At 30.7% G+C, this 15,119-nt stretch overlaps 1 protein-coding gene across 1 annotated transcript; it reads left to right on the forward strand.

Annotated features, from left to right (window-relative positions):
- The first annotated feature begins 3,705 nt into the window (after positions 1-3,705).
- Positions 3,706-13,813, forward strand: LOC145305605 (uncharacterized). The gene is made up of 7 exons (XM_080147291.1): positions 3,706-3,795; positions 8,881-8,948; positions 9,529-9,660; positions 9,764-9,894; positions 10,079-10,210; positions 10,314-13,219; positions 13,563-13,813. The coding sequence occupies exons 1-7, from the start codon at positions 3,775-3,777 to the stop codon at positions 13,737-13,739; spliced, it is 3,567 nt and encodes a 1,188-aa protein (XP_080003417.1). The 5' UTR covers positions 3,706-3,774; the 3' UTR covers positions 13,740-13,813.
- Positions 13,814-15,119: the final 1,306 nt, after the last annotated feature.

The raw sequence follows: 15,119 nt of genomic DNA on the forward strand, positions 1-15,119 counted from the left end.
CAAAGTATGTTTCAACGTGCAGGGTGGAGAGATTTAGAACCCAATACGACACCAAGCCCATTGGAGGTTATCAACCTTAAAGACCCTATCATAGTATCATACCTTTTTTTGAATGCCACACAATTAGAGTAAAACTCTAGAGGAAGAGAGGGTTAAATAACTATATCTCCCCATCGCAACTACCTTGTGCAACTTTTCTATTGGGTCATTGAAAATCAACCAATAATGTCGCTTATATTAACACTGCTAAGTAACAAAAAATAATTTGGAAGCAGACGAAAGAGGTATTTGAAAAAGGAAGGGAGGTAGTTGTCTGTATATACATCTATACAATAAATCTGTTGCCATACAGGAAGAGTTGAAAAACAAGTAATAGTTCTAAAGTTGAGTATAATCCCTTTCGTGAAAACTCCTCTTAAGGGGCTTTTTGTCATATTTTCATAGTAGCTTTTGATAGGATATTTTAGAATTAGGTTAAGTTAGGATAGGTGATTGCCCCGCAGGGTTACAGCAACTAGATTTAAATCAATTAAAAGTGGAGTTGAAGGGAGAGGGTTTCCAAGGTTGAAAACGTACATAACTTCCCACCCCTACAAAGTTTTCTATATCTGCTGAATGACAGAGATGAAAAAGAATATCAACTTTAAAATGAAATTGATATAGCAAGGAAAATATGGTAACCAGCCTTATAACAAGCATTACAGACAGACAGACATGTAGTGTAGACTATATAAGTAAATAAAAAAGGATACAATTTACGAATTTTATTTAAAAAATCCTTAAAATTTGATGCAGATTCCAAATCTACCTATTACAATAAAATTATTTCCTTCTTATATAATCTAATGTAGTGACATTTGTACAGATGGTTTGTACTGTACAAAAATATTTATGTAAACGTTCTTTTAATAAAAGATTAATTAAGCAATAAACCAACAGTATACATATTTAATAAGATAATATTTGTTTCAAAATAACTAGTATAAAAAAGTTCACAAACTTTTTCAAATTGCATTGTAAAGACTTACAAGGCATAAACTATTTCATTTATTTTTTATTTTTCTAAAATAAATATTCAATATTTACCTATAAGGAAGAGGATATTGCACTGATACCCAAAGTTTTAAAACCATGTTATCTTATTTGTTATCCCCAAATTTAGGGTTACTTTATTGTATTTTCATTGGTTAGTTTCAAACTAGTTGTGTTCAAACTTTTCTACCAATAATTCCAATTAACAGAAGGGGTAATCTTGTTTATCATTATTGGGGATGTGTATCAATAAATCTTCCATTGTCCCATCCCTTGAATTATTCAAAAGGTAAGATAACACAGACAAACAGATATTCTAGATTTATATAAAGGTTGCCTTTCTGCCAAAGAAACCGTTAATTGACACTTATATTTTGATAAATGATTATTAATTGCCATAAAAATGTTTGACGCACATATTTATTTTCATTAAAATTATCCTTATATAAGTAAAATGATCTGTGTTGTCTGTCTGTGTGTGTGTGTGCCAAAGGATCTTGATAACCGCTGAACTGATATGGTTCTCCTTTATAGTATAGCTTCTCATAGGTCTACTTAAGGTCATAAAAAATGCCCCCCCACACGAAAAAAAATCTCCTTCTTTTAAAACTAAAATTTAAAGTGTGGGGCGGTCGACCCCCCCCCCCCCCCCACCTTCTCCCCTACCTCATGTGCCCCTAGAGGTTTTCAGAGCCTAGCCGATAATAGATTATACTAATTAAGTTGGATGGGTATGTATGTGAGTACCAAATTTATAGAGAAGCTTACCTAAAAATTACATTATAAGGGCGAGGCGGCTGTCCATGACACTTAAACGTCTGGTGGGGTCAAACAACCCAAGATAGCTAAGAGGAGCCAAATATCTCCTAATTTGTCCAAACACAGGAGTATTGGATTAAGTAACACTAAGCAGCAGCGTTGCGGAGCCGTTTAATTTTGATGCGGCTCCGGCTCCTACCTAAAATTAATATATTAATTTTTGTTCATTATTGAATTGAAAAAATAAATAATATGAAATATTTTGCTTTGACTTGATTAAAGCTATATAAAAGTAGAAGGATGTGTGTCTATTTGACTTAAGTAACAATAGTTTTTCAATTTATTAAATAGAAATAGACCGTTAAAAAAAATATTTTTTAGCTAATCCGGAGCCGGAGCCGTTTTTAACGAAAATTACGGCTCCGGCTCCACCAAAATATAGCGGCTCCCGGCTCCGAAACACTGCTAAGCAGACACATAACTCTTTGATTGCACGACCTTTGTATGCAAGTCTTAAATGGGATTGCAGCAGTAGGAACCAATTCTTAACGTCTTTAGAAATGACGCGATGTTGGGTTTGTCCAAGGATATCCACGAAAAAAATGAGCATATTTTTGTTTTGTATTTGAGGGGGTATAATGAGGGGTTTAAAATTTGAGGGGGTTACCCACCCCTAATCCCCCCCCCCCCAACTGGACGTCTATATGTTAGATTTGAGGTAAATTGGAACCACTGAAAGTAGGTAAATTAAAACAAAACCTCGCAATATTATGATTGATTCTTGGAAAAAGGTTGGATGTCATTAAACTAAATCATTAATCGGTGTTTTATAACAAGGGGAATAATGTCCACAATGAAATAAACCTTTCCTGCCTTAATTATTTGCGAATCTCAAATGAAATTGAAATTGAAAAAAACATAGAACTAAAAAAATTATTGTTTAGATAAATGTTAATGAAACCTAGAACAAATTCTTTTAATTCCTTAGCCTATTTCTAAAGGTGAGCCATGCTACTTTGCAAACTATCAAACTTGTTATGTTCGCAAATTATTTGCTAAAATTTGGCCATAAACAATCAATTTATTTTATTAATGATCATTAGGTTAATAATTTCACTCTAATTTCATATACTTCATAATTTCATAAATATTTATATTTTTTGTTTATAAAATATCTATCAAACTCCATAAAAGTGTCTCTTAAATTTTCATAAATTCATTTGTTATTTTATTTTTGTCTCTTTTTCTCTCTATTACTTTATTAATTCCTAGCAGCTAAAGGCCTTCAGGGGCAATTGAGGTGGACTGTTCCAATTTCTTAGTTGAAAAAGAAAATGTAAAAAAAATATAAAAAATTTTCTTCAATTTTTGTTTCAAAAATGAACCCAGTAATAGTGTCGGACTGATTATGACGTAAAAAAAATAGCCAATGAGAGGCCATTATTAACCAATGGTAAAATTTATAGTGGTCTGTCATTGGCTAATTATTTTTTTTACGTCATAATCAGTCCGAAACTTTTACTGGGTTCTTAAAAATAAAACTATTTTTTTTAATGGGAAGGTCATTTTTTAGAAGGCGATTTCTCTTGGGAGGATGATGGTACCCACCCCAAAAATACACAGAGATTCTGTTACTTTATTATAAGGGGGAACAAAAATTTAAAATTTAAAAAAATTACAAAATAACACTTAAACAAAACACTAATAAATTTATTTTATTAGAAGCGAAAACTTAAAAGCAGTTTTAGATATCTATAATTTAGTTTAGGATATCTTTAAAACAATCTTACAGAGCAATACTTTTTTTGTGCACATAAAATATAACCTTTAACAAATATAAATCTAGCAGTTTTGTAAAAACTTTTAATGATAAGTAATAAATAAATAAAATATAGCTGATTAGGACTGGGGTCAGTCTGTACACCACTTGCAAAGCACAACCATGCAATAATTAGCAATTGTCAGACCAATACCTTTCTAATCATGGATTTTTCAATAATACAGGTCTTTTATTTAAAGGGTTTGTGCATTATCAAACCTTAACATTTTCTAAGCACCTTTCGCAATAATACTGATCAAGAAAAAACGTCCTACAAACAAAAATATTAAGGATTTATGTCTTGATTTTGCGGCACTTTGGGAGGAAAAAAAATGGATAAACACAGAAAATCTCAACGTTTTTGTTTATTATAATGTTTCTAGGGATATTCAACTGTTCATACATAGCTGAAACAAATTACTAACTATTAAGGATTTATTTTATGACTTAGTATTGCCTATTCATGTTTTATTATCGTTATAATTAGGTTAAAAAATCTTCTTTAAATTCCTATTATTGAGCTAGAAAACAATACCATACTGTTTTCAAAGGGCTTAAGGATTTAGATTACACTTTTATCGGACTGTTTATAAAGAAATATTGCACTTTTATTATTTACAAAGAAGGTGTATCAACTTTTTTTTTTTTATAGCTAGCCGGTTCTTTAAGTAAGTAGTAGTGTAAAATTTTTCATAGAATTCAGATATGCAATCAGTTTTTTTGTAGACCTCTTATTTTTTAAGTAGTTTAAGTTTTTAAAAAAAAAATTAAGTCGATTTTAAGGTACTAAAATGCAACAAAAAAAAGAAAGAAAATGGCCATTTTGAACAAAAATAGTAAGATCTTTAATTTGACACCTTACTTTTTCAATTCTGTCAGGTAATTATTGAAAAAATCGATTTTTTTAAACCTACGAGAATAAAAACTTTGAACTTAATTTTATCATTCCCCAGGCATAAGAAATAGGCGTTATATATACTGTTAGAATGAGAAAAGTATTACAAATCCACTCTAAGCAAAATTGAAATAAAAAGTTTACAATATAATATATAAACTACAATAAAAGGAATTATATGAAAATATCATATTATATTATACAGGCAACGTCTTAATTCTTGAATTGAGTATAAAAATGGGAAGGGGGTAAAGAGGGGGTAAAGATGGGATGACGAAAGTGTTGCCTGAACCAAAAAATATTAATGGCCATTTTTTTATTTTTTATTTTTTTACTTTTTTTCAATTTTGCTTACAATAGATTCGTAATATTTTTCTGATTCTAAAGGTATATATGAACCCATATTTTTTTACCTGTGAAATGATAAAATTAAGTTCAAAGTTTTTATTCTCGTGGGTTTAAAAAAATCAATTTTTTCAATAATTACCTGACAAAATTCAAAAAGTAAGGTGTCAAATTAAAGATCTTACTATTTTTGTACATAATGGCCGTTTTCTTCCTTTTTTTTGTTGCGTTTTAGTACCTTAAAATCAACTTAATTTTTTTTTTAAAACTTAAATTACTTAAAAAATAAGAGGTCTACAAAAAAAACGATTGCATATCTGAATTCTATGAAAAATTTTACGTCTACTATTTACTAAAAGAACCGGCTAGCTATAAAAAAAATAGTTGATACACCTTCTTTGTAATTAAAGGTGGGCGAGAGATAGGCCAACTGAAGTTATTATATAATGATAAAATATTGTTATCAGCTTTGTTACTGTACTTTACATTAAAGAAAAAATATTGCTTCTTTTATCAATTTCTAAGTAACTATACATTGGTTTAAAGCATGGTATATGTCAAAAGTCGGCTTAACTGTAGGGAAAAATAGGGAGCTATGTCAAAAACTTTAGTTTTAGCTAAAAACGGAAAGACAATTGACTGCACGTCTATACTCACACTTTTCCTCAACAGTTTAGCGGATTTAAGACCAACACGCAACAAGCGGTCAATGGATCCTATAAATAGACATATTTGCAAAATCAAAACTGGTTTTAGCTAAATTGTATCTGCTCCTTCTTCCGGATTATAGAATTTTTAAGAATTTGACTAAAAATGTGTGATAATTTGACTTTAAAATAGCCTTTGATGTAAAATGTATATTACCTCTAACACATGAAAAAAACTTTTTTTTGTAGATAAATTAATATAACTCATGAAATTGTCGACGGCGGTACCTTCTGGTTTTAATTAATGCTTTTTTTCTTCAAATTACCTTGAAATCTTAAACTTAGAAAGTAAAAACAGTAATGAAAAATCAACATATTATTTAACTAAACAATTATGACAACATCCATAAAAGCGAAGCACTGAAACGGTAGGACAAACGGACATTAACACTAATATATTGTCAGAACTGAATAATCAGAATATAAATGTATAAGAGTCGAAGCAAAATTGTAAATAAATTTGTTGAAAACTGCTTGATTCAGGATAATGTTTATGGACATACTTACATTTTTATGACTTGATTATAGAGTTGCTTCGCTTATATCATTATACTTTGTTGTCCCAGGAATCAGCATACTTGTCCCAGGAATCAGCATACCAAAAATCAGATCAATCAGATGATTAAATCACATAAAAATTTGTTGTTAAAAAAGTAAAAAAATCAATATGTTTAAAATGGATGTACGGACATTCTTGTAATGGTTATAGAGTTGCTATGCTTTCTAAATCGTACCTAATTAATAAAGGAATCACCATGCAAAGTTTGAAATCGATATGACATCTCTAACATGACTAAATTAACGAAAAAAGCTATCCGTTTGTGAAAGACATACGGACGGACCAACCCTAATTATAGAAAAACTTCGCTTATAAAAATACTGACAGAATTGATTTACAACATATTTACTGTTATTAAAAGCGAAGCTTTTTCTATAATTAGGGTCCGTCCGTACGTCCGTCTGTCCGTCAGTAAAAGTTAGATTTGGAGGTGGAAATGTTAGCTTTTTTAGTGGAACGGTTAGCTTTTTAGTGGAACGGTTAGCTTTTTCCAGTTAATTTAGAATTTTCCTATTGATTTCAAACTTTGCAAGGTTATTACTGTAGTGTTTAGGTACGACTTAGAAAGTGTAGCTACTCTAAAATCGTTACCAGATTTTCCGAACGCCCAATTTAAATTGTTGATTTTTAAAAATTTTAAAACAACATATTTTTATGTGATAAAATTATCCGATTGAACTGAATTTTGGGATACTGATTCCTAGGACAACAAAGTACAATGTTATAAGCGATGCATCTCTTTATCAAGTCCTAAAAATGTAATTATGTCCTTAAACATTAACTTGTATTTAACCAGTTTTTAAAAAATTTACTCATATTTTTGTTTAGACTTTGATAAATTTATATTCTGATTATTCAGTTCTGAAACTTTACAATTAATTTCGTTTGTCCTACGGTTTCATAGCTTGGTTTTATGGATGTTTTCATCCTTGTTTATATAGAAACAATAAGCAATTTAACACTCGAATTTTGTATGAAAGACGCAATAGTATAAGTTATCAAACACATAAACAATAGATTGTTGGAGAAATTAGGCATTTAATTGATTATATCAAAGGAAAGTTATTAATAAGTATAGTCTAATTAGTTAAAAACTGAATAGTTCATTTTACATTAAATAGTTTTACTATTAAGTAAAGTTGCAAAATACAACATACTGTTTAAGGACATTCCTACATTTTTAGGACTTTATCATAGATGTGCCTCGTTTATAACGTTGTACCTTGATGTAGTATTTATTACAAAAAGGTTTAAAATCAACTTTTTGCTATGCTTTCTAAATCGTACCTTACTACTAAAGGAATAACCATGCCAAGTATGAAATCAATAGGACAATTATAAAAGGCCTAAATTAATGATAAGAGCTATCCGTTATGGACAGACAGACCAACCCTTAATAAAGAAAAGCTTTACTATTAAAATCAAGCATCAGAAAAAGTCTTGTTTTTAAAATTATAATTATAGATCCACAACGATCAAAATCTTTGATCTATGTAGATTATGATCACATTTGAAAAAGGTTTTGCCATGTCTTAAATAAGATACAAAATTATATAAAAATTGTTTACAATTGCTAAATAATATTTAATACACCAGACATTAATTTGATGTTAAATTAAAATATACTATATGTATATATCTCTATATAAAAAAAATAGCGATTGTGCCCCTATCATCTAGTTGGTCTGTTTTCTAAGGGGTAAGGCATAAAATCATCCAGAGACTTTAATCTAAAAATCAAATAGCCTGAACCCATCCTGGGTCCTATGTACGTGAAGCTTTCCTAGAGTGTAGAACTAAATCAGCTATCGAAATCTTAAGCTACAGATAATATACATACTGTTTACATACAAAACATATCAAATGATCATTATGAAATATTTGTCAACTTTAATGTAATTTAAATTAAAAAACATTTACTTTACCTAGTAACTATTAAGTAATAATAAAATGGTAAATGAAGTGTATTCAAGTATATCTTTTAAAGTAATGTTTTTAAATAAACCTTTCGTGTCATATATTAACCTACTTACTGTTTCATTATATCAAAATTTTATCCATATAAAATTTAAAATGGTTTAGAACAGAAAAGATAGACTTTTGTGTAATAAACGACTAAGTATCTAATCAATTTGGATTAGTGCTTTTTATATGACTTTTTATATCACTAATAATGCATAAAATAACCACTGTTATACATCCTAAATATGCAGTGTTGAATTGTCTATAAAAATATTGTTTTAAAGCCTCAACAAATATGACAAAATTATATTTACAAGCTTTAAACTATAAGATGATTTTTGATTAAAGGTTATTTTAGAGTCAAATAATCACATATTTTTATTAAAAATCTTTGAAATACTATAGACACGAAGAAGGAGCAGATACAATTTAGGTAAAACCAGTTTTGAATCAGCAAATGTGTATATTTATAGGATCCATTGACCGCTTGATGCGTGTTGATTTTAAATCCGCTAAACTGTTGAGGAAAAGCGTGTACTATATACCCCAGAAAAATTTCTTCCAATCTTGGATTCATTAAAAATCGGCGGAAAAAAGCCGTTTTTAAGGAAACAAGAGCCCGCTTTGCCTTAACTTTGAGATATTATGAATGAGATGATGTTAAGGAGTTATAATCAGATGAGAAATATTTTTCGTGCACACTCCCTTTAAGTAACTTCAATTTCATTAAAGATTCTAAAAATTTTTTTTTTTTTCTAGAAGTTGATAAAATTGGTTATCTAAAAAAAATATTGATTATTAGGTTATAAATGTTCTTCTAATCTATGGTACTTCTTATACAGAAGCCTTAGGGAAAGCTCTTTACATAAGGTATTAGATTTATGTTTTATAATTTATTATACTTATTCTTTAAATTATATTCTAAGTTAATTAGATAATAAGAAGGTCAATGATACGGAGTTTTTAACAGCAAGCATTAGTGTGTAACGTGTTAGTTATTTATATTTTTTTATTTTTATAAGGATGTTTTATTATGTTTACATCTGTATGGGTCAATTTGTTTTCTAAATCTTACAATTGATATAACTAATCTTAGAGATATAAAATTAATTTTTGTTTTCCTATCCCTACTGGAAAATGTAAAGACTACAAAAATGGTTAGGAAATAAAAAAGTGGGTTAAGTGCACAATCTTTTTGACAGTACAAAAAAGTAGATTTATTCTGTCACCACCATAAAAAGAAATATTAAAAATTGGCCAACTGATTAAGTAATAGGGATGTTATCACTTACAATAGAATACTCCTCTTAGATATTACTCTAAGACCACTCTAGTAGCATACTTTATCCAATATCAGTATACAACATTTCTGTTAGAAGGAGTAAGTAAGCCAATGAGGGAAGATAAAAAAAATGAAGAAAATATAAAATAAAAACAAATAATTTGTTAGGTCTAAGAACATATCAGTGAGCAATTTCAATGCCCACATAACAAGATCAGATCATGCCAAGAACATTCTTGACTGCGGATATAAGTGTACATACTGGAGGGAAATAGACTCATCATATTGCAATGCATTAAGGTATTATATTGCCTTTTTTGGTGTATTTTTTTATTAATTCATTAATGTGGTATTTTTTTTTCAGATAAAAAATCTTTGATTTTAAATATCCAATTTATTTTAGCTACAACAATATTAGTCAGCTTTGCGAGTTAGCATACCTGACATTTCTGGAAGAGCCTAATATTGGGTATACAGCAAAGACATTTCATATTGAAGTGGATGAAATCGAAAAACTGCCAATGTATTGTAGAGGTTATTATAAATTTAATTAGTTTTTAATTAAATGTTTAATTTTATTTTTGGATATAAATAATAGATCCTATCACCTCCACCCCTACTCCCCACCCCCCTCCCTCTCTAATTGTTATTTTTCTCTTATAACAAATAAAATACAAGGTCTGTTGTCTGAGTACAAGTCAAATAATACACACTTTAGGAGGAGAACACTGCTGTTACAAGGGACACAAAAATAGATGCATTGAAAATGAAGGAGATTGTGACACTGATGAAGACTGTGATGGTTCTCTAGTCTGTGGGAAAAACAATTGTTTGAAAACTAGATCCCCAGGTTATTTGGTTATTTGTCATTTATAGCATAAAATGTACATTATTATTGTTCATTATGGAATATACTTTTTTATTTGTAAAATAAATCCTTAAAATAATTCTAGGTGGCTTGTATGATGAGTTTGATGATTGTTGTACAAGACCATGTACACCAGAAACACCTTGTTCATATGGCATGGGTCATTGTGAATCATCTGATGACTGCAAATACCCATGGCTTACATGTGGCAATGACAATTGTAACGATACTCTATACTTTCCTCTAGATAAATATCCATACAACCATAGTCCAGACTCATATACAGCTACAGAAAATTGTTGTTATAAGCCATGTATTCCAACTGCTCAGTGTAATACCAATGTATTTGGATGTGAGACAGATGATGACTGCTTGAGTGGACTGTATTGTAACAAAGATGATCATCATTGCAGGGATATTAATGAATGTGATGCACTAAATGGAAAAGTTGCTGGATATGCTGAATGTGGAAGATACACAACCTGTACAAATCAAGATAAGACATTCTCTTGTCAATGTCAAACTGGGTTCAAGGATTACGAAGCTTTTGAAGGTTGTGTTGATAAAAATGAATGCATTGAAGGAGGACATAATTGTAAGCTTGATAGAGAATATTGTTTCAATACAATTGGAAGTTTTGTTTGTGTGTGTAAAGAAGGTTACACTGGTAATGCTCCTGGTGGGTGTAAAGATGTGGATGAGTGTGCAAATGGATTTCACAATTGTACTTCATATAATACAATTAACACAGAAACTTCTGCATTGGATGGAGGAACAAAGGTTTTCAATGTTGGACCATATAACATTGCAGATGGAGAGGAACACATCTTTACTTTTGATTTACAATCGTTTAGAGGTTGTCATTTAAAAATAGGAAATGAAACAAGTGTTTATCAAGTAACCATTGGGCCAAATCTTGTAAATATGAAGTACATAAGCAATATGGATGTGACTGCAGGTGATGTTGCTTTAAACCATGCAGAACATAGTAAATTAGGAAAAGATTTCATATCTTATCATGTCAAGTTTATCAAAACAAGTGAAGGTATGGTAATTTCATTTGGGGCATTTGGTCAAGACTATCCTGGAAATTTCAAATTCTCCTCGTATCCTGAAAATGTAACACAATTAGGATTTAGTACATATATAGAGTTTTCATACTGGAGAAATGTAAGAAAAGGTGGACCATCACAAACCTGTACAAATACAATAGGTAGCTATAAGTGCACAGATGATTCAGAGGAAAGTGTTGCCGTAGGGTTTGGAGGACACAGTAAATCAGGAACTGATATGCCAACAGATGTTACAGTGATGACCAAAGATCTATTCTATTGTTCATCACATCTTATCCCAAACATTGTTGCTAGTCGGAATAGACTTGCTTCTGCTGTGTTAAACAACTGGATATACTATTGTGGTGGAAAGCCTTCTGGATCGAGTACCCCAACTGCCGAATGTAAGAGGTTTGATCTCACTTCTACTGGACTCGGTTGGGAAACAGCTGCAGCATTACCAGTAGCTACTTTTGGTCATGCAATGGTAACCTATAAACAATCAATTTATGTCCTTGGAGGATACTATCCTGCAAAATCAAAGAATATAAATTATGAACTTAATTCGATAACAAACTACTGGACCAACAAAGCAAGTATACCATATGCTATACATTATCATGATGCTTTGGCAGATGAGGACAATGGAAGAATATGGATCTTTGGTGGTGGACAGTATGGAGTTGGCCACAAACCATGGGTGTACTACTACCTAGTTGACAGCAACTCCTGGCATCACCATTCCAATTTCCCATATAATAGTGAAGATCCTTCCTGTCAGATTACAAAGAACCATAATAATGATTATAAACTAATCATGTGCGCCTTGGGTCATAGACCAGAAGGCATTTACACCTACAACCTTGATCTAAATACTGGTTGGCATAAAATATCCAGTTTATATGCTGGTTATAAACAGCGTACTATGAGGATGGTTAAATTTGATACATATAACCTTGCTCTCTTATCTGGTTGGAGCCAGCTGCATACTCAAAGTCTCAAGAATGTTTTTGTTTATGATGTTGATACAAAACGTTTTCACTTTAACTATAAATTTTTACAAAACCCTGGAGATGAAGGAACATGGATAACAGTACCCAAAAGTAAAAAGTTTAAAGCTTTGACTAACTGTGTAGCTGAAAGAACCTATGCAGTTGTTGGTTGGGGGGGACATACTTCTAGTGTATCTGATTATAATCCTTACTGGAGTGTTATTTTGCATCAAAAGAACAAGGGCGACTTTGGCATGTTTCAAACCTGTCACAGAAGGGCAATTCCAATTTTGTCACCAGGAAGATATAAACCTGGGGTAACAGCTGTTGGGTATAAGCTGATAGTGTGTGGAGGTAATAACTATGGGGTAGCTGTTACTGCTTCCTGTTTTTATCTTGATACTAATACTCCTCAAGAGTCACCAAGCTGGCTTGAAATGGATGACATGTTATATCCTAGAAGAGGTTTTGCTTTTGTTACATATGGTGATGTAGCTTTTGCATTGGGTGGAAATGATGACACGATTATTAGAACAGAGGTTGATATATGGACTGAGTCAAAGGGTTGGGAGGTTTCTAAACCTATGCCTAAAGGACTTCAAGATCATTGTGGTGTTGCAGATGAAGGACATAATAGAATCTACATACTTGGTGGCTACTCAGGGACTTCTAACAAAAATGCTTATTATTACGATGTAGTAACTGATACATGGGTAACAATGCCTAGTACAGGTTATCCATACACCAATTGTGGATGCACCATTATAAACAATAAAGGAAATGGACACAGACTACTTGTTATATCTGGAAATAATCAGGCCTACATTCAAACATATGATCTTACAAATTATGAAAATAATCTAATAGTAAAATGGATATCCAAATCTGTATTTCAAAAGTCTCGGGGAAATAGACTAGTTTCCCTATCTCCTTCTGAAGCATTACAGGTAATTAAATTATATTAAACTTTCAAGTTAATGAATTCTATTAAAAATGTAGAAGTAATACATGTGTGTGTGTCCTGAAAGATTTTTAAAAAATCTTTTAGAATTAAATGGATGTTTATTAATGATTAAGAAAAGGATTTGGTTATAGGGCAGAGAGAATGCAACACCCCCTATCTCAAAGAAAACAAACTTCTCCACAATTTGAACAATGAATTTAAAAGGTGGGGGGGGGGGGATGATCTTTCCTACTTATATTATTTACCCTATTACCCCTGCGAACCAATATTTTACTTAAGCCACTGGTTTCAAAACACCAATAATAAAAAGATTTTTATTTTTTTAGTTGGGAGGTTATTCAGCAAACAGGGCATATTCATCCTACAATATTGGTATCTTTAACCCAGAGTCCTATAAATTTGAAGATACAGGACTGATTAGTTTAGACCATATTCATGTATATGGAGACTGGTCTAGGATTCCTGCAGATGCTTGGATCCTTGCTAATTGTACTGCTTTGTAATTAGTCCAATTAAAGTATAATTAAGATTTATTGCAATTATTATAATTTTTTCTATTTACACTATCATCATGTTTATAACTTAGCACATCGAGTCAGAGGCGAATTATACTATCCACACCTCTCCGCAAGAATCCGCAAAGTGTGGCGATAAAATTAAGGCCTATATTTCATGTTTTCATTTACAGTTAAATCCTTCTTTCCCCTTCTTCAGAGATATTTAAGTTTTTTTTTAATTAAAAACCTTATCATTAAAATCAGTATGACGACTTTCAATTTTTAGGACTAATATATTGCCTATCAAAAATATATTATATTGAAATACGATTATTGACAATTAATTAAATTATCTTTTAAAATGAAAAAAAAATCTAAACTTTTTTTATATCCCTGAAAATTTTACCTGTATAAATTTAAAATAAATAATTGTCTGCTAAAATGTTCACAACATAACATAAATGTTCATATAAATAACTCCCAGTGGTAAAAAAATAATAATATTAATTTGTTGTAATTTATAACAGATTTTTAATGCATTAGCGTTCGTATTTGATTTTATAAGAAATAATACTATAAAAAACGTGTTATTAGGCAATTAGCATTGGAGTTTTTTTATTACAGTCAAAGCAGTGCCGCATTATTTTGCGGTAACAAAGACGAAATTTAAATTATCTCCCGCAAACATGTATTCAATTTGCAAATGAAAAAATAGGGCCCAGATGCGTGCAAAAGTATAATGTGAGAACTTTATAAGCAGGCAATTAATTTGTAGTTATTAAACAAAATTGTACATAAAGTTGCAAAATTACGTAAATACTGTTGAAGAACATACATTTGAATATAGAGATGCTTCGCTTATAAAATTGTTGTGAGTAATCTAAAAATCAGATGAATATGATAATTATATCAACAAAAGCTGTTAGAAAAGTAAAAATCAGCATTTTGTGGTCAGAAATATATAGCTTTTTCGCTTCCTAAATCGTACCCAACTTTTATTTGAGTTTTGTTCAATAAGGAGGACATCCTACTTCTTATATTTTAGGCTGGAAACTAAAAATTTTAAAATAAAGCTTCATGAAAAAAATTTCATGAAAAAGTTTTCCCGCCAACCACCATCTGCGGCGGAGCTGCTAAGTACAACTGGTTAAGATGCGGAAAGGGGTCCTACTTTTGAGGGTTAAAGACTGTTAAAGATATATAGTTTTTAATTTAAATTAACAGGGTTCAACAGCCGCGGGTAAGCCTCAGTTGAATCGTCATATTATATCTTTAAAATTAAGCTGAAAATCTAAACTTGTTTCTTAACAGACAATTCTCCTTATTAAAATCTTATTTTGCACACCTGCGGAATTTTAGGCTTGTGCGCGGCTGTCGATCCCTTGA

Source organism: Acartia tonsa, chromosome 14 (assembly GCF_053477335.1).
Source record: "Acartia tonsa isolate MP-2025a chromosome 14, ASM5347733v1, whole genome shotgun sequence".
Classification (NCBI taxonomy): domain Eukaryota; kingdom Metazoa; phylum Arthropoda; class Copepoda; order Calanoida; family Acartiidae; genus Acartia; species Acartia tonsa.

Bases quoted from the DNA above. Each gene is read 5' to 3' on its own strand.
- LOC145305605 (XM_080147291.1), top strand. From the start codon at position 3,775: ATGGATTTTTCAATAATACAG. The intron at 3,796-8,880 runs GTCTTTTATTTA...ATTGATTATTAG, and splicing joins TGGATTTTTCAATAATACAG to GTTATAAATGTTCTTCTAAT. The intron at 9,895-10,078 runs GTTATTATAAAT...TACACACTTTAG, and splicing joins ACTGCCAATGTATTGTAGAG to GAGGAGAACACTGCTGTTAC.